The 19,677-nt window shown below is 32.6% G+C and overlaps 1 protein-coding gene across 1 annotated transcript; it reads left to right on the top strand.

Annotated features, from left to right (window-relative positions):
* Window positions 1-635: 635 nt before the first annotated feature.
* LOC111416762 (BOS complex subunit NCLN) lies at window positions 636-10,810 on the top strand. The gene is made up of 7 exons (XM_023048854.2): window positions 636-902; window positions 1,004-1,191; window positions 1,248-1,574; window positions 1,630-1,839; window positions 9,846-10,250; window positions 10,305-10,525; window positions 10,589-10,810. The coding sequence occupies exons 1-7, from the start codon at window positions 737-739 to the stop codon at window positions 10,728-10,730; spliced, it is 1,659 nt and encodes a 552-aa protein (XP_022904622.1). The 5' UTR covers window positions 636-736; the 3' UTR covers window positions 10,731-10,810.
* Window positions 10,811-19,677: the final 8,867 nt, after the last annotated feature.

The raw sequence follows: 19,677 nt of genomic DNA, 5'->3' as shown, positions 1-19,677 counted from the left end.
AAAATCAAGCATATGCTAAAATTTGTTCTGTCGATGGTTTTCCGTTCAACACTGACATCAAAGTTTAAGGTGATGAATCGCGATTCTGATTGGAAAAGATGATGGCAATATAAAGTTCAGACGAAGATGTCAGAAATGTTGCAGCGTAAAGTTTGCAGGTAGAACCCCGTTTTCTTCTATTTGTTCATCAGTTGAAAGACCCAGTCTCCCCACAAATAACGTTCGTCTCTATGTTGCAAGACGTTCTATGAATTGATTTGCAGAGGAGACGTTAATATCTTACCGTGATTTGACTAATGAGCAGGTTTAAGACATTATGGAGAAGAGTCTGAGGAACTTGGTGCAAATTCTGCAGACATTGCAAATTGTACAGAACGAATAACAGATTACTTGGGACATAATACTTCAAGAGGAAATCGATCATTTGCTAAAATCGATATTGATTGAAAATGTTTAGTATTGATTATGTGTCATATGAATTTAAAATGCGAAACATTTGTGAAAGATTGGAACTATCCCGTGTACTTTATTCCATACTTTTAAAATAAATACTTTTTTAATCAAACCTACATATTAAAATTAACGAAGATTTAAGATAGACAACCCAAGCTACAATTTTGAATAATAGGTTGCCTATTCACGAAAATCCATGCGGCCGCTCATAATTAGGTGATACGTCAAAAACGAAGTTAACAAACGTTTTTCACGGTGAAAATTCATTCGAAATTGAATTAAAATGTGGTTGGAGGAGGCGGAAGAAATTTTTAAAGGGTACTTACCCTATTACGTCTTAGTATTCCTACCGATTTTCATTTTAGTGGCCCCAGCAAGCCCGGTAATAGCTTCCCATGAATTTCCCGTTTATAGAATGCAACATTTTGACCTGCACGGAGTATCACATGGTGAGTATTAAGAATATTTAATTAAATATTGGTTTAAATAAGTTAAGGTGATTTTTTGGCTTTTTAAAAATAGGTTAGTAATGAAATCTTGTTGGTTTTAGGTTGCCGAAGTGCTGCTGTAAGTTTAGAAGCACGATCTTTAACTGGATGGACCACTTCAAGGCATTGTGTGGTTGTAAAATTACAAGATTTAACTGTGGATCACTTTAGGCATATTCGAACAAAAGCTGGGGCTTTATTGGTTGTTATTCCTAATAATTTATTGTTGTTAACACCAGAAGAAAAAGAAGTAAGCTTAGAAAAATCATTTGTGCATCACCTAATGTGTTGATTAAAATGTTATAGCATCTTTTGATATTAGAAGATGCAATGTTAGCTCAAGAGATTTCAATACCAGTTTATTTTTCAACTGCAACACCAGATTTATCATTAATAGTGGAAGAAATCTCTCAGAGTTTGGCTACTGATGATAAAACTAAGTCAGCTTTTGAATCAATGGTAACATCAATTTCTGCTAATGGTTATCAAGTCATCATAAATCCAAAATCACCAAATCAAAAAACTGACATAAAAATTGCTACAATTCAAGGTTTTTTAGTTGGACAGAGTAATGATGGAAAAACACCAACAATAGCTGTTGTTGCTCATTATGATAGTTTTGGAGTAGCCCCGGTAATCTTTTTGATTTAATTTTAGATTATAAAGAAATTTATTTTTATTTATTTAGGAGTTATCTTTTGGTGCTGATTCAAATGCATCTGGTGTTTCAATGTTATTAGAACTTGTACGATTATTTTCCACTTTGTATTCAGATCCAAGAACAAGAGGGAAGTACAATATTGTATTTTTATTAACTGGAGGTGGTAAATTAAATTACCAAGGGAGTAAAAAATGGTTGGAAGATCAACTAGATAGTTTAGATGGTACAATTATTCAAGTAAGTATTAATAGGGTACAATATATAATCCTTAATCTTTTACGGTTAGTAATATTTACTTAAACTGATAAATTATTATGTGTAAATTGCTTAGATAAATCCCATAAAACTTACGCAACTATTTTTAAATCAAATAAATAACAGCCACTAGAGATATATTTTTAAATTAGTATTCATTTGGTTATTTAATTGTCAATATTAAAGCAGTATACAGAATGGTCAATAATGTGTAAAATTACAGGGGATTTGAAAAAAAATAGGTATTTTAACGACAAGAATTTTAGAAATTGTTAAAAATTAATAACCATTTAACAATGAAAAATTTTTATCATAAATTCATAACTTTTTCAATAAATTTGGGATATTTTCCAAAATTTTTTAGCTCCAAAGTTCGTTCTCAGATCTCCTCAACCAGACTGAATTGCTTGTAGAAAGAAAGTTATTTCTAAATTCATACTTTACGCTTATTGAATTGTTTATTTTATGTTTAATTAAATATGTCAAACTAATTATGATACCTACTCAAATATTTCAGATATTGATGAAATACCATGAAATAATTAAAGCTAGAAACATTTATTATTCAACTAGTAAAAATTTAAAAATTTCTTTAAGTGAAATTTTAATTGTTAAATAACTTTGGTCGAAGTTTTTGGTAAATTTTAATGTTATTCTTGAGGGGTAACACCCCTACATGCGTTCAACACAACCTCAATTTGAATAAGTATGATATTGACCACTTTATATGTATAAAAATGTTGGAAGTGAAAACGTCGCTTAATTTGTGTACTATTTCTGTCTATTATTTTGAGCTGCAGAAAATATACCGGGTGTTTCATTTAAAATGACATATGCTTATATCTCAAAAACAAAAACTCGAATCGAAAAAAGTTTCAAGTAAAAATTTTTTGGTGAGAAGGGGGACACATTGTACACATGAACAGAATTCTTTTCAGGGTTGCCTAAAGATCCTTCTGACGTCATTTTTATTTTTTCAAATGGCAGATATACCTTTCAAAGTCTTAAACAACTTGACAAACTGATTACTTTTTGCTTAAAAAATTTTTTTCATAAACTCTCCGTTGTGAAGATATCAACAAAAACAAAAATAAAATAACATGTTTCAAAATGTAATTAAAAAAATTAATTAATAAAAAAAAACGATTTAATTAATCGTAAAATAATGTTAAAATTCTTCTTAACTTTTGAAATCGTCTTAGAAAATTGATTAAAATTTTTTTCTTTTAATGTTTATAAATCGAATAAATACTGTTCTAAACCTTGTTTGGATGTGCGCTAACTTGCACGTAGGATAATAATTTCAAGCGAAAAAATCATTGTCATCAAAGCAAAAATGGAGCACTTCTCTACTCCACAGAAAATTCAGATGGTGTTAGCTTACGGTGAAAGTCGTGAAAATTTCGCTGAGGCCCATCGCATTTATGTTGTCCTAAAACTTTATATCGAATAGTTACAAAATTTCTGGAATGTGGTAACGTGAAGGAAAAAAACGAACACGTGCATGATCGGTTACGAATGAACAAAATCAAATAGTTGTTTTAGCAGCTAATCCTCATGTAAGTTGCCGTCAATTGTCAAAAGATTCAGGCATTTCGTTAAGGAGTGTACATCGGATTTTGAAACTTAATAAGTTTCATCCGTATCATGTCTCTCTACACCAACAATTACATGGCGATGATTTTGAAAATCGTGTTCAATTTTGTACTTGGGCTATGGAAAAATTAAGATTAAAGAAAATTTTTTCTTCAATGTACTATTTTTCGACGAATCCTCTTTCGCCAATCACGGCCAAATAAATCGTCATAACATGCACTACTGGTCACATGAAAATCCTCGTTGGCTAAGACAAGTTGATCATCAAAAACCTTGGTCTGGTGCGGCATTGTTGGCAATAAAATAATTGGACCTTTTTTTATTGATGGCAATTTGAATGGCAGAAAGTATCGGAATTTTTTGTTGAACGATTTACCGGTTTTGTTAGAAGACCTTACTCAGGAGCGAAGACTTGCGCTATGGTATCAGCATGATGGATGTCCATCTAATTATGCTCTAGCCACAAGAGAAGTTTTCGACGAAATGTTTCCTGAAAAATGGATAGGACGTAATGGAGCGGTGAATTGGCCAGCTAGATCACCCGACTTAACTTCTCCCGATTTCTTTCTTTGGGGTTACCTCAAAGAGAAAGTTTACAATCAGGTTCCAACAACACCAAACGATATGAAAAACCGTATCAGAACAGCTTGCGAATCAATAACTGAAGAAATGCTTGGCAATGTGCAGAGAACGTTTTCAATGAGAATTCAGAAATGTTTAGAAGTGAATGGTCATCATTTTAAGCATTTAATCGATGTATAAAGGTAACTTTATAAATTTTAATCAATGTTCTAAGGTGATTTCAAAAATGAAGAAGAATTTTAGTGCTATTTTACAATTAATTAAATCGCTTTTTTATTAATTAAATTTTTTTAATTACATTTTGAGAAATGTTGTTTTATTTTTCTTTTTGTAGATATCTTCATAACGCAGAATTTAAGAAAAAAAATTTTTAAGCAAAAAATACTTAGTTTGTCAAGTTGTTCAAGAAGTTTAAAGAAAAAAGTATATGTGCGATTTGAAAAAATGACGTCAGAAGGGCCTTTAGGCAACCCGAAAAAAAAATCTGCTCATGTGTACCCTGTGCCCCCCTTTTCACGAAAAAAAATTTACTTGAAACTTTTTCGATTCGAGTTTTGGTTTTCGAGATATAAGCATATGTCATTTTAAATGAAACACCCTGTAGAACGCAGCACTTTGTCAACTCCAATGTTTTATACAAAGGTTGTACCGCAATCGTTGTAAAAACTTCTTATGCTTATTTCTCTTCTGCTCGAACATTCCACTTGCTGCTAGAAATCCAGAAGTCGAATAATCGGCGGTTAAACTATTTGGAAGTTAATGGTTTAACCGTCGATGATCCGGAAATGACATCAAATAGAAGACTAAGAGTTAATTAAATTCATCCACGTAAGGTAGCTTGATGATATTTATCATCAAGTGATGAATAATTCTTTTGAAAGTATGATGCCTTTCGTCCCAATCCAACTTGGAAAAACGAAGACGCAGAGATAATCTTGACCATTAATTAAAGGAGATAACGGACAAAGCGATCTTGATAGCGAAATCAGCGCTGATTTGAATTGGTTTTTGTAATGAAGTTATTACAACCTCGCCTCCAGAAAATTACAGTCCGATTGAGCTGATATAAAAAATTTAAACCACGTCATTATGTAAAAGTTTAATCAAGTAATAATACTTTAACTTTGACGATGTAGAAAAAAGTTGGCTGGGTTTTGGAAAGATTTCTTTTCAGAGATAAACCAGTGCCTAGTCGAAATCCAACATATACTGAATGCGTTTGCATGAAGATTTTTGCTGTTACTTGATCAACCAATGAAATATGTTCAAAACCTTACACTTATACTTATAACTGCCTTAAACACAGATATATTTACTTTCTCAACAGTATAGAAAATCGTCATAAAAAGAAAGTTTTCATCATAAACACAAAGCGTTTCTGAATCCAACAAAAGCTTTGTAGTGTACTAAATTTTTATTCAGGACAGTCGTGAGATCGTCCGCTGTAATAATGCGATGTAACTGAAAGATCATTTCTTGAACTTCAATGTTATTTGCACTAGAAATAATATCTTATAGTGCACACAGTTGCTGTATTCTGACCGATTTCCAAGACAATCCATTGTAATGGCCAATCATCATGAAAACGCGGATCTGGTGATAAATGATTTCAATCTGCCACTTCTACATTAAAATAGCATCGACAGGTTTATTGTAGAATTTAAGACCTGTTTTTAAATAATTGTTCGAAGATAATCTTAAGAAGGTTTGTCTTGTTTCTTCTAGCATGCAAAATTTCTGCATTAATTCGATGAGTTCGTGATCTATTGTACACTAGAAGACATTTAGGTTGAGTTTAATCTGAGGTTGGCTGGGTCGACAGAACGCTGAAAAGTATCTAAGTACAGTAGACTTACAACGACAATTAATTCAAGTCTAGATCGGCCATAGGACATTTACTAGCTAAAATGGCAACTGAGCAAATTATTTTGCTAATATTTATTACTAACTTGAGTTCAACGGTATAACTCTAATATAATATATGAAAATATCGGAAATCAACAATACATTAAATTATAAAAAAACGAATGATTTATCGATACAATATAAATTGGATAAATATTTTTCTCCTATATGTACCTTATAACCTTTCGCTCCTTCAAGTATTACAATATTCCAAAAATTTGCTTCAAACTCTTAAAATTAGTTAGTTTCTTATATTTATAGTGACTTTAATTTTCCTTCTTCTCTTTTTTGTCTTAACAGGCATTTTCCCTGTCCTAGTTCTGTTCGTTCCATTCTTGCGATATCGATGTCCATGAGTCAGCCTTTTGGGAGGTCTTCCCAGTGGTCATATATTATGCGGCTTCCCTACTACTATTTTGGCGATTTTTGCTAATCAGTTCTCGCACATCCAATCTTATATCTCACTTGTCAGCCGTATTTCCACACTTTCTGTCGTGAAGTGTGGAGGTCACGCTTATCGACCTTAACGTTCTCATCTCAGCCATTCTCAAAATGTCTGCTCTTTGCTTTGTACTATTGTTTTATAAATATGTATTTTACTTCTAATGGTTATGGCTTGTTTTTCCATATTACTTACATCCCGTAAGCTGACCTTGCTGCTTTATTTGATTGTATCATACTTCGTTTATGATATTTCTATTGCCCGAGATAGTTAAATAACATTGATGTTGTTTTTAGTATTGATATATATTCTATGATCTGGGTCCCGGGTCACTCTGGGGTTGCTGGCAATGAAGCGGCAGATGAGCTAGCACGAGAGGGCAGCGCTAAAGCGTTTGTGGGACCGGAACCAGTAGTTAATATAGGCCAAATATAGGATTGGATTGTGGGCTGAAGAAAGAGTTCGCCTACTGTGGACAAGTTCTCCTGGAATGAGACATGCTAAGGTATTAATTAATTAACATCGCCACTGTCAAACCCAGGAACTTTTTAGGATTTGCTCATAGCAGCATAAAAGTTCTAATGGGTGTCTTTACTGGGCATTGCCGATTAAAAGCACACCTAAACTTGTTGGGTTTAGCCGACGATGTTGAATGCCGACTATGTGCGGAGGAAGCAGAGACGGATGAGCATGTTTTATGCCAGTGCCCTGCTGTTAACCGTGCCAGATTCTCGATTTTTGGGTCGCAGTTTATCTCCTCAAAGGATCTGAATGACCTTTCACCGAGTAAGGTATTAATGTTCGTTAAAAGCATTTGACTTCACGGTGAAATTTGATAACGATATCTATCGGGGTACAATAGATCCTTAGGGTCGCGGTGCAAGGTTGATTGGTCCGCCTACCCGATATGTAGTCTATTTAGTGTAATGTAATGTAGTATTGATAATTCCATGTTATAGTGGTTGGCCGTCTGGTATAATTTGTGAAACAAGCGTTGCAGATTATCTTCACTGCCGACGATAAGTACTGCGTCATCTGCGTAGCATCTTTATCTTCTCAACTCCTAATGTATATCTTCCTATTATTTCTTTAACATTTTCAATAATTTTGCCCATAATGAAATTAAATAAGCAAGGCTTAGGCTATTTCATTAAAGAACATCCAATGCAATCTGGATTTCTTTCGTTAGTTCACCATTCAATTTGATCTTGGTATAGTTGTTACTTCTATACTATAGGTGTTTGTCACTTCTATACATGTCTGTTGTTTTTGTTATTATACTTATTATGTTGGGATCGATTGATTTTTGTTTTAGAGTTTTAATCACATCTTTTAATTTCACGTAGTCGAGTGCTTCTGTGATGGAAAAACAGTAATGTCTGGATTTTCAGTGGATCTGTTGTTTCTGAAACCCTATTGTTTTTCTGATATTTGAATTATTAGTACAGATCGCTAGTTATAATCGTTTATTGAAAAGTGATATGGTCATCCTGGTATTTCGTTCTTTGGGTAATTGGCCAGTATAGAGGAATGGGTAATGTTCCTCTCTGTACTTAAGTTCGTTTGTCACTTCGTCTAGGTCTGGGGCCATTCTGTTTTTTAATTTAGCTATGTTTGTCTTCACTTTCTCAAGCGTTATGTCATTTTAATGTACATTGTTATACTGTGGGTCTAGTATGGTTTCATTTCGCAATTTCTCTAGTATAATTTCCTAAGTGTATTGATGACAACACTTTGACATCGACTATTCGCGATGGGGAATATGTTCGTTTGTTATTAGGTAGTCAATAGTGGTTGCTTTGCCGCTGCTATTTGAGAAGGTGGATTTGTGTTGACTCTTGTTGGAAAATTAGGTATTTATTTATAGATTTTAAAAGACGCATACATTTAGCAGCAGCTCTCCGCTTTGGTTAACGACTTCTTTGTTGTATCGATGTTTATTCTGTCGATGACATCATTTCCGATCCTGACGTTGAAAATCTCCCATCAGCACGAGTTGGTGTTGTTTGGAGATCCTGAAGCTGGTTGTAAAAATTCTTTTTTCTTTCTTTGGTTTGCTGACCAGTGCGTATACACTGGTGATAAAATAATACACTAATAAAATGAAATGGATGTTCATTGGATGCTTCTAATCTTACTGCAACCTGTTCACGTCGTTTAAGCATTTTTCAGTTTTCCGCTCAATACCTATATTCGATTCCTATTCATTTTCATAATAATGTTTTGGTCTTCTTATTCTATGATTTAACATTCCATGATCAAAGTCGGAGCAAGTTCTTCTTCCAGTATCACTTTTTTCTTTTTCTAGCCGTGTGCTAACGTAAGACTGTCCTGTATCCGAGGACAGTCACTTGTCAAGTATTCAACTTGATAAGTGAACTTTCCTCCTTTACCTGGGCGTGGGTGGGACCAGTAACATAGCCACTGACCTATTCCATCCATACAGCGTCTCTTCTCAGTTCTCTTTTACCATTCCTGCTTTTCATTAACTACCACCCCTTCCCTCGCCACCAATGTATTATTTTCCACTTCCTTTCTGTTTCCACTTTCCATCTCTTTTTTTGTTCTTCCCTTCCATTGTTTGCTACGGTCCTTCTCAAATCAGCCACTCTCCTATACATTTTCTCCTCTCCATTTAGATCTCTGTGCAACTCTCTGTTTCTAGTTATTTAAACCCTGCTGTTCTCTTAACTCTATACTGTCCTACACTGTAATCGTATCACATGAATCTTACTGAACTCAACTCGTTCTCATCTTCCTGCATTACCTTTACCTCTTCCCACTTATCTCTCCTCATCCGCTAGCTCTACCTTCCCCATTTGAGTATGCAAGTGGTCTGCCATACTTCCCTTCAACGTTAGTTATGGCACTCTTCCCACTCTATAACGCCCTGCTAATCTTGTCGCTTTCCTCTGATTGTTTCTACTTTCAGTATTCCCCATTATATTCCTTTTTAATTAACGCAGTCGCAAGTTATCTCACTATCCACACTCTTGGTCCTCCTCTCAATCTTCTTCACTACCATTATAATCATTCTAACACCATATAGTACTTACATCAGTGGATCTGCTCTTCGTACCAGTTACCACGATTTATAAATGAGTGAAATTTTTAAATCTAATAAACCTAGAACTATTTTTGACCTATCTTAATATCTATGGGAACTTACGGAGAACTTTTCTCCCACGTCTATTGTTCTTATCTAAAATGTTATAAGTATTTATATTGATATTTATAAAGGATATTTATAATTTATCGATTTAAAATAGTAATGAAACGGTCTTGAAATTGTGAGATTTATTTATTAAAATAAATTACAAAATCAAATGCGTGTAAATAACTTACATAAATCTTATTAATTTTAACCAACTATTTTTAAAACAAACAAATCGAAAAGCATTAACGTAAAACGTTTATATATTTACATTATCTCCAATTTTTTATTGCTTATAAATTTATTCAGGAAGCGGCTTATGTGATGTGTTTAGACACATTAGCGGCGGGCGATTCTCTGTACATGCACGTTTCGAAACCGCCAAAAGAAGGAGCGCCAGCAGCCATATTTTACAAAAACATGAAATCAGTTTCTGAACGTTACCCGAAAATAACAACGGAAGGGGTGCATAAAAAAATTAATTTGGCCGAAGATTTGCTGGCTTGGGAGCACGAGCGGTTTAGTATAAGACGATTACCAGCGTTTACTTTGTCGTCATTGAAAAGCCATAAGGATCCTTTAAGAGGAACAATTCTTGATACTAAACAAAATACCGATTTGGATCGTTTGAAAAGAAATACGGAAATAGTTGCTGAAGCTTTAGCTAGTCAGATTTATAATGTTTCTTTAGGGGAAGTTTTTGGAAAATCTTTGGTAAGAACATATTTAGAAAACTGTTTAGATTGGTTTGACGCTTGAAATTTCTAGAAAGTTGAAATGTCTTCAATAGATGCTTGGATGGATTACTTAAGTACTCAACCAAGAGCAGCCCAAATTTTGTGCCAAAAAGACAATGCAGTAGTAAATTTCTTAAAAGATACATTTTCAAAGTACCTGCGAGATGTAAGAATTAGTTACGCCACACCCGATAAAAGAGACCCCGATTTTATGTTTTATGATGTTACCAAAAGTGTTATGAATGTTTACAGGTAAATTAATACTACTCTCGCACAATTTCTAATTAATTATTAACACTTTCTATTTGTTTGTAGTGTAAAACCAGCTGTATTTGATTTAGTATTAACATGTGTGATAGTTTTGTACCTCTTAGGTGTATACGCCTTTATACAAAAGTTCCCATCAGTTTACTCAGCTGTATGCAATTTGACCAAAGGAAGGAAGAAGATAAATTAATAATTAAAAAAATAAGATATAAATAAATAATAGAATTTAAGGTGGTTTTAAAAATCCTTGTGTTCACATTCATACATAAAATTCATTTAATTACTGCGTCAAATAAGATGCGCGATCAAAATTAATTCCATAATCGTCATCTAATTAATTATTATTAATCCGTTACAAAGACGTAATTATGATTGTTTTTTTATTATTATTTTATTTTGTCTTGTAAGAAAATAAATATATTGTTGACCAGTAAATGTAATCGTTTTTATATGATCTTAATTACGAGAATTTATTTATTGTATGATGTTTCAACACAAACATAATTAATCAATGAGAAATTTTTTATTTCCCTGCGAAATTATCCTTATAGTAAACGTTTTTTTTTAATAAAAATTCTAGGCTTACTTTCATTGTAGTTGGACTGGTTTTGAGATAAGCGGTTTGTTACTGATAATTTAACATTTTTTAGTTAATTTCTTTTTCACAAAGTGAAGTGAAATATACTTTCATTTGTAGTTTACACAGGTTTAAAAGAAATGCGGTGATGATTTGTGTATATATTTGTTTTTAATTATTTAATGTCGAAATTAAGAAAAAGGAAAGTGCGAAAGAAAAAAAGGGTAATGGGAAGGAAAAAGACACACCTTGGAAATGTGATCCAGTTTAGGAAAATTTTATTTGGAATATGGATTATTTTTATTTTTACATTTTATTCAAAGTAAGTAGGTACTAAAAAATAGAATTTATTTTTAAAATAAGAACAAAAACATTATTAATTGTTTTTTGTGCAATTTTACACAATTTTTGCGGTGTGCATAATCGGTTTTTCTTATAATACGTCATAAAAGTGTATTTACATAAAAAATATTATGTGAAAGGGTAAGTCTGGTATTGTTAAATAATACTTAATGCGATTTTAAATGGTAAAAATGAATCTTTTTTTGTTGAATTAATAATAACATTCGAAGTACCTATCAAATAAACAATTAAAAGAAATCACAGTAATTAACACTAGAACTATCAACAGTTGAGACGTTGTAGCTATCTCTACCAAAACCCGTCAAAATGACTAGTTTTAAAAATATACGTACAGTAATGACTCAATAATCCGAATAAATTAGAAGAAGGGCAATTCGGATTACTGGAATTCTTGTTATTTCAGGAAATAAAAGAAAATGCATTAAAATTGACGGAAATATTAAAAAAATAAAGTATAAATTATGTTATTTTAAAAATTTTTGTTTTATAGTAAGAAAACAAAGTAATGAATATTCATTTTACAGAAAATATGTAATTTGTGTTTGTTTCGTTTTTGGCTGTTGACTTTAATTATGCAGCAATTATGTTTTGTTTTACTATGGCCAATCATCAAATCTTCGGTTTCCCATTCTTCTTTGCTGTCCGTTTAAGTTTTTCCAACATTTCTTAATTAACGAAGATGTCATTTTTTACATGAAGAAGGTAGACATGCGGCATGGTACAAATTTATCTTTTAAGGCGTTTTGTAATTGTTAAGCAGATTGCATTCTGATCAATTGTTTTATGCCCTGGTACTATTTTTTCGTTAGATCCCACCAAAGTTTTATCTGGAAGGATTTTATGAAATAAAGCAGACTCGTCTGTATTGTATATTTGATTAGGGCTTTAGTTTTCCTTTCTAATGTGTTGAGCCAACTTTTTTAAAACGGTGTAATTGCTTGGAAATTGCTTGTTAGACAGCTTTTCATCAGTAATCATCAAATTTCTGGGGAATTATCTGTTTCTAAATTTTGCCATTCAGCCTCTACTAACACAAAACTCATCTTTTCCATAATGTTCACATAATAGTCACATGAATTAGTCCAATGACGAGATCTCTTTTTAAATACATATCATGAATGCAGTTTCCATTTTTGGAAATTCTCCTGTCCTCAAAGTTTTTCTTTTACAAGGTTATAAAGCTAATAGAGTGTAATTCAATAAAAATAAAAGAATATGTACAGGGTGGGCCAAATTGGACACATTTAAAGAGAAATTCCTCTTTCTATAAGAGATAGAGGAAAAATGATATCACTGCCTAAGTCTCGATTTTTATAAGAAACTTAATGGCGAAAACCGCATATTGATATCTCTTACGGTTTCAGAGATACAGGGTGTTTTTCAAAAAAGTGTTTTTTCGAAAAGTCGTCATAACATTATGGTCGTTCCTTACATAGTATACTCCTCAATAAGTTTAAGTACCACAAATTGACCCAGATATTACGATGCTGCTGGCGTTTCATTCTTTCCAAAATAAGGAAATCCATTTACAACATACGTTGTTTGAACATCAGAAGACAGTCAAAATTTAATGCCGAATTTGTCAGGTTTATTAGGCAAATATTGTGTAAACCCGCATCTGGCATTAATTGGAAAAAGTTGCACATTAATTGTAATGTTTGCACCAGGTTTATATTTTCAATAAACTTATTGCAAATTTGTCATTTTCACACGTTGATTTCTATCATCTTTTATGTCAAATCGAATAAATTTCAATATTTCTTCAAACTTATTTTGACTCATTGTGCTGGAAAAGAAGCTTGGTCTCCATTTTGTATTCCACAAATATAAAAGTTTCAAATTTTTCGCGTCACATGCTCCCCGGATGTAAAATATTCCAAGGACTGATTTCAATTTTGCTCCTGTATGGGCACATTTTTATCCAAAACTTGAGAGCCTTCTGATTTAATGGAGGATATGATAGGTAGCAACATTACATTATCACTTTAAGAACTTGAAAGCACCCGATCACGTCTTATATTGCGTACATTCAAAATGTTTTCTAGCTCACTTTCGGAGGACTCATTTTTTTTGCCACTATTGCTATTATCACTATAAAGTACAATTTCTTTTACCCCTGGTTCACTTCTAATACACTCACAGAATTCACTATCTTTGATATCAGAGCATTCCATTGGTATTCTTTTCACTTTTTGCAATAATATGTACGGTGCAGAATTGACACAGCTCGCACAACTTTTCTGAGAATGAAATCATTCTTTTGTAACGGCAACTTAAACCTAAAATTGCGTCAAAGAATGATCAAAGGTTACGTCTGGTCGGTGTTGTTAAATGGAACTAAGATATGGACTCTAAATCATCGATCAATCGCCTGGAAGCAATCGAGATATAGTTGCATAGAAGAATGCTCCGAATAGCCTGGACAGACATACAGACTAACGCGGTGTTAACTAGAGCAAATGTGAATTATTTAAACCGCAAAGTGAACAAAAATAGTGTGTCTATTTGGAATAAAATATGCAAGTCCATGATTTTAGAGTAATACAGATTATTATAGGTTAATAATTTATAAATAAATAAAATTGGTTTCAAAAAATGACGTTCGGTTAATCATAATTGGTTTAGGCTCTTAATTGCACATCCACCTTTTCATGAGATTTAGAAACTCTAAATTAGAAATAAAACTAAACATCTCCCATTGTAAAATTATAATTCATCGCAACTTTGGGTTACTTTATTGTGGTATACCTCTTTGTAGTTTCTACAGAATTGGTACCCTGTATGGTAAATAGAAAGATCAGTCCTGTTAACCTTTTCATCTCAAAACCATTACTTTCTTTAGTTTTACCTCCCATTTTACCTGCATTGGAACCATACGATTTTTGGGATTCCCTCTTGTATTCAATTTAATTATTCAATACGTATTTGTTGAGTGTAAGATAAGAAGATCTGTTGTTATCAATTGAAGAATAAAAATTGTCAAAGGTTACTCCATTGACAAAAAAAGAACATTAAGAATTGATGATTATTTTATAAATCTAGATAATTAAGTTTTGTAGAAATATCAAACATTAAACGAAAATTAGTAACTATACTCTGAAATCTAAAAATACTTTTCTCTTTTCTGCTTTGTCATGACACAAATTAAAAACAACGATGATATTGATATGAGATTAAATCATTAAAAGAACGAAACAACTTATTTACGTACTTCCTTAAAGCATTTTAATTTTTTCGTATTTCCTTTTTTTTATAAATACTGTTACTAAATGTTTTTTAAAATTTGTGTGACGAAATAATATTTTTAGTAGGATGACAATAAATTTTCAATATCAATTAATTCAATAACTTTGACGTTAAATTGTTATATACTACTTTTATTAAATAATGGCTTCATGAGTTTCATTACCGCTTACGTTGACATATACAATTGTTTCTGAAGAAGGTTGCAACATAACATCCGAAACGTCAAAAATTTTTTCCAAAACACTCGGCTTAACCCGAAAGTTTCCAGTTTGCAGTTATTGTTAGTTGTAATGCTAGTATTCGTTTTGTTGTATGGGTGTCTATCAGATTTTGTATATTCTTACTTTTGCCATTTTATTCATATAGGTGTAGTTCCAGATTACGAACCTAATTGCCCCAGATATTCGGCTGGTTTTGTTTGCTTTCTGTATTGTATTTTGATATGAGGTGATTGACATAACTTGCTCTATTACTTTGTTTTCTAGATCAAGTTTGCATCTGACTGGCTCTTTAGATACAACGAGGCTTTTGGTTTTTGTAGTGGATACTTGCAGGTTGAAGGCTGTAGCTTTTACATTGGATGTGTGTAGGAGCTGTTGTAAATAATAATAATAATGCATAATAATAATAATCGTCTTCGCTGCTACGATAACGGCACCATCCGCAAAGCAGACAATTTTGATTTTGCTCGTTGTGAATGAGTAACCCCTTCTATGTCTCTGATATGGTTTATTATCTCTTCCATTATCAAATTGAATAATTACGGGCTTACAGAATCTCCTTGTCGGATTCCAGTTGGCGTTTGTATTTCCTCTGTCAGTCTTTGATCAACTAGTATGTGAGTGGTTATACAATTAGTATTGTGGCTTTGTTGTTTTATGATATCCATTATGGTTTGCGGCACATATTTCCTTTTTTCGGTTATCAAATACGTTGTTTAATCTTATCCTGTCAAACGCTTTGGTGAGGTTTAAGAAACATATAAAAGATCGCACATCTGCGATCTGTTCTCCAATTATTTCGGTTCGGTATTTCGCTCATCGCGGATTACGTGTGGCAACAATGGTTTTCTCCTTGTAAATTCGCGCTTTTGCGACCAGTCCCTACAGTTTGAGCAGGCTGAGGTCTTGAGAGCTCTGGGAGCGGTTAACTCTACTGGAGGGCCCGGCGGCGACAGTGTACCTCCTGTTCTCATTAAAAACTGCTGTGAATCTCTTAGTGAGCCTTTAACAATTTTGTACAATAGATCTTTAAGAGAATGCGTCTTTCCGCAAATATGGAAGCGTGACACAGTTGTGCCTATATTCAAATCTGGCAGTAGAAGTTCCGTCAAAAATTACAGGCTCATTTCTCTACTGCCTAAGCTTAATTTATAAACCAATTTTTTACACTGTTAAGAATGTTTTAGACCAACGACAGCATGGTTTTTTTGCTGGTCGCTCAGTAGAGACTAATCTTCTTGAATACACTAATTATATTTTGCATTCTTTTAACGATAACTACCAAGTTGACTCCGTATACACTGATTTTATCAAAGCATTTGATAAGGTTGATCATCTGTTATTATTAAATAAAATAGAGCAAGTTGGTTTGCCCAGCAAACATACAACAGTGGCTCGCTTCCTATGTGGTTGATAGAACGCAGTGTGTCAGGATTAGAGGTTTCTCCTCGCAGGTGGCCCTCAGGGAAGCATCCTTGGCCCCTTGCTCTTCCATATTTACATTAATGATATTTTTCATTGTTTTAAACGTTCAAACTGTTTAATGTATGCAGACAATTTAAAAATTTTCTGCCGTGTATCTGGCCCTAAGGATTGTTTTGCTCTTCAGCGCGATCTCCTCGGCCTTGCTCAATATTGTCTGATAAATTTTATTAGCCTAAATTTTAGTAAATGTGTTACCATCACATTTACAAAGAAAGCTAATCCCATACGTTTTGATTACTTTATTGGTGGGGAATTGTTGCAGAGAGTCACGTCTATAAAAGATTTGGGGGTGACCTTTGATAGTAAACTTTTATTTAATGAGCACGTCGACTCGGTGGTCAACAAGGCTTCTCGCATGCTTGGATTTCTCATGAGATCAGCGACTGATTTCACTGATATCAGTTCCATAAAAACTCTCTACTTTGCGTATGTATTCAGCGTTTTAAATTATTGTTCGTCGTCTGGAATCCTAAATATGACATGTACGTGTGTAAGATTAGAACTAGTCCAAAAGAGATTCCTTCGATTTTTATGTCGGAAGTCTCATATCACCTATGTTGACTACGACTCGGCGTGCCAATCTTTTCGGTTTCTGCGACTGACTCAGCGACGTTTTGCTAGTGATGTATTCGTATTGCTATTCTATAAATTAACACATAATATGTATAATTCGACTTCGCTTACGTCTCTAGTGAATTTGCATGTTCCGCCCAGAATGTTGAGATATGATTTTCTCTTTTTCACTCCTACAACACTTACTAATTCTTATCAACATTAGCTCGTTTAAAAAATCGACCTTAACTGCTGTTGGGAGCAAGCCGTATCATTGTTAACATTACAATCAGCAATTCCTTATTGTTGTTATTTTTTACTTGTTTATAGAATGTTTCCTTAATTTCAATCAGAATTTTTGATCGGTTATTTTACTTATCTTATTTTATTTTATTTTTTTACTACTTTTCACTACTGATGTTATTTTGTGTCTTTATTATTTTGTTTTGTTCTTATTCTTTTCAGCTTTTATTAGGTTCGTCCTGTGCTGTGTCCTATGTACATAAATAAATAAATAAATATAAATGTTTCCATATTCTATACCCTTCTCTACTGCTTGCCTAATTATGAAGATGGCATCCACGGTTGGTCTATTTTTCCTAAATCCTTGTTGTTCCTTCGATATGTTTACATACTGGCGCATTATTGCTGCTATAATCTTTGTGAAAAGTTTCATGGTTGAGCGTAACAGAGAATATGGGAATGATTATGCTCTTTTTTCTTTTATTATGGACTTCTTTGGTTAATACTATTGCATTGAAGAGCTTTGTAAGTTCTGCCATTAATTGTTGTCCTCCATATTTCAAAAGCTTATTTGGTATGTTATTTAGCCCAGGTATTTTTAATCTTTCTTGCGTATTTCACCGTCATTTCTGGTATCTTTGGGATTTCTTCGGTACTTTCATCTTCTTTCTCATTCTCTTCCTTGTCCTTCTTTTCGGAGACGTCCGCGTACTATTGCTCGAAGTAAGTTTTCCAGAAGGACTCATCGACTTATTGTGTTTATGTGTAGTCTATTACTGCAAATTTCCATCTTCTTATCATTCCCCATACCGTCTTTTGTGCTCCGTATATGTCATGTTCCATGTTCCGTTACATTACGATTGTTTCAATTAACAATCAGCTAATAATGATTACTAATCACAAAAGGTTTCCTAAAAGCGTTATGAAATCTTAAATCTATTGGAATTTGCTTCCAATTTACACTTTCTCTCGATGGACACTTAGCATGCACATTCCTCTCAATCGTAGACCTACCAGTTTCTCAATCTCTTCAATGGACTAAAACTTCTTTGATTCAATTGTATACACTTTACGTAACTGATATTCCGTAGAAGATGAAGTTGAATTTAAATATTAATATATTATAAATTTTAATATATTAAATTACTCGAAGCTAATTTTTCCAAAAGATTATTTTATAAATCTAGATAATTATGTTTTGTAGAAATATCAAACATTAAACGAAATTTAGTAACTATACTCTGAAATCTAAATATACATTTCTCTTTTCTGCTTTGTCATGAAACAGATTAAAAACAACGATGATATTGATATGAGATCAAATCATTAAAAGAACGAAACAACTTATTTACGTACTTCCTTAAATCGTGTTAACATTTTTTTATAAATACTGTTACTAAATGTTTTTTAAAAATTGTATGACGAAATAATATTCTTAGTAGGATGACAATAAATTTTCAACATCAATTAATTCAATAACCTTGACGTTAAATTTTTATATAGTATACACAACAAGCAGAATTAAATTACTCGTTTATAGTTTGGTTACAAATTTGAAAAGTCAAGGACGAACACTTTAATAATAATTTTATCTTAAACATTTGTCGTACGATTATTTGGTCTTTATCTATTTTTTGTGTATATATAAGTGGTTTAAAAGTTACGAAAATATTTTAATGTAGTCCAAAATTAAAAGGAAAAGATTTAACAATAAACTAAATGTATTAAATTTCCAATAATACAAATTATTTAAGTAGATAAAATAATATAAAAATAATGTAGATAAAAATTTTTGGACTCTAAATATTAAATATACGTATTAAATGAAATTTCGCGATATTCCAGATATTATCAGAGCAAAATATCAACAGAAATTGTCTTTGAGATAGTTAGATGTATAAGTTTCATAACATTCCCAGTTATTAAGGTAGGTCAAAAACTTGTTCATTAATCGATTTCTGCTGCACTATATTTGAACGATTTTGAAGCGGGATTGCAACATTTTGTACATTATTTTAAATTGATGTGACTTTAATTCGTGAAATTGTGAAACTTATTGATAAACCTATTTCCAAATTCAATGAGTGATTATTGCCAGTATCGCCGCACGTGTTAAGTTATGCCGTGCCGTTTCAAGAGATTGTTCGCATAAAACTAATCTTGAAACTGTTGTTATAAGCAGTAAGATTACAGAAATAAGTGCCATGTCATCCTGTACAAAAATATAGAATAGAAATATACTCGAATTTAACTTTTTGTTTACTTTGTGGTGGGAATTTGTAGTGTTTCTGGAAATTCGAAACCTTTCTATTTTGCCATCTACTCGGTACTTTACCTAATTCAATGTAAATTTTGGCCGAACGAAGATCGGTTCAGCTAACTGATAAAGGTACAGATGATATTTTACTACGGTGGTAACGTCGTTCAGTGCACTAACGCAGAAGTTAGTA

This window comes from Onthophagus taurus, chromosome 7 (assembly GCF_036711975.1).
Source record: "Onthophagus taurus isolate NC chromosome 7, IU_Otau_3.0, whole genome shotgun sequence".
Classification (NCBI taxonomy): domain Eukaryota; kingdom Metazoa; phylum Arthropoda; class Insecta; order Coleoptera; family Scarabaeidae; genus Onthophagus; species Onthophagus taurus.
This window is presented reverse-complemented; position numbering and strand designations above follow the sequence as displayed.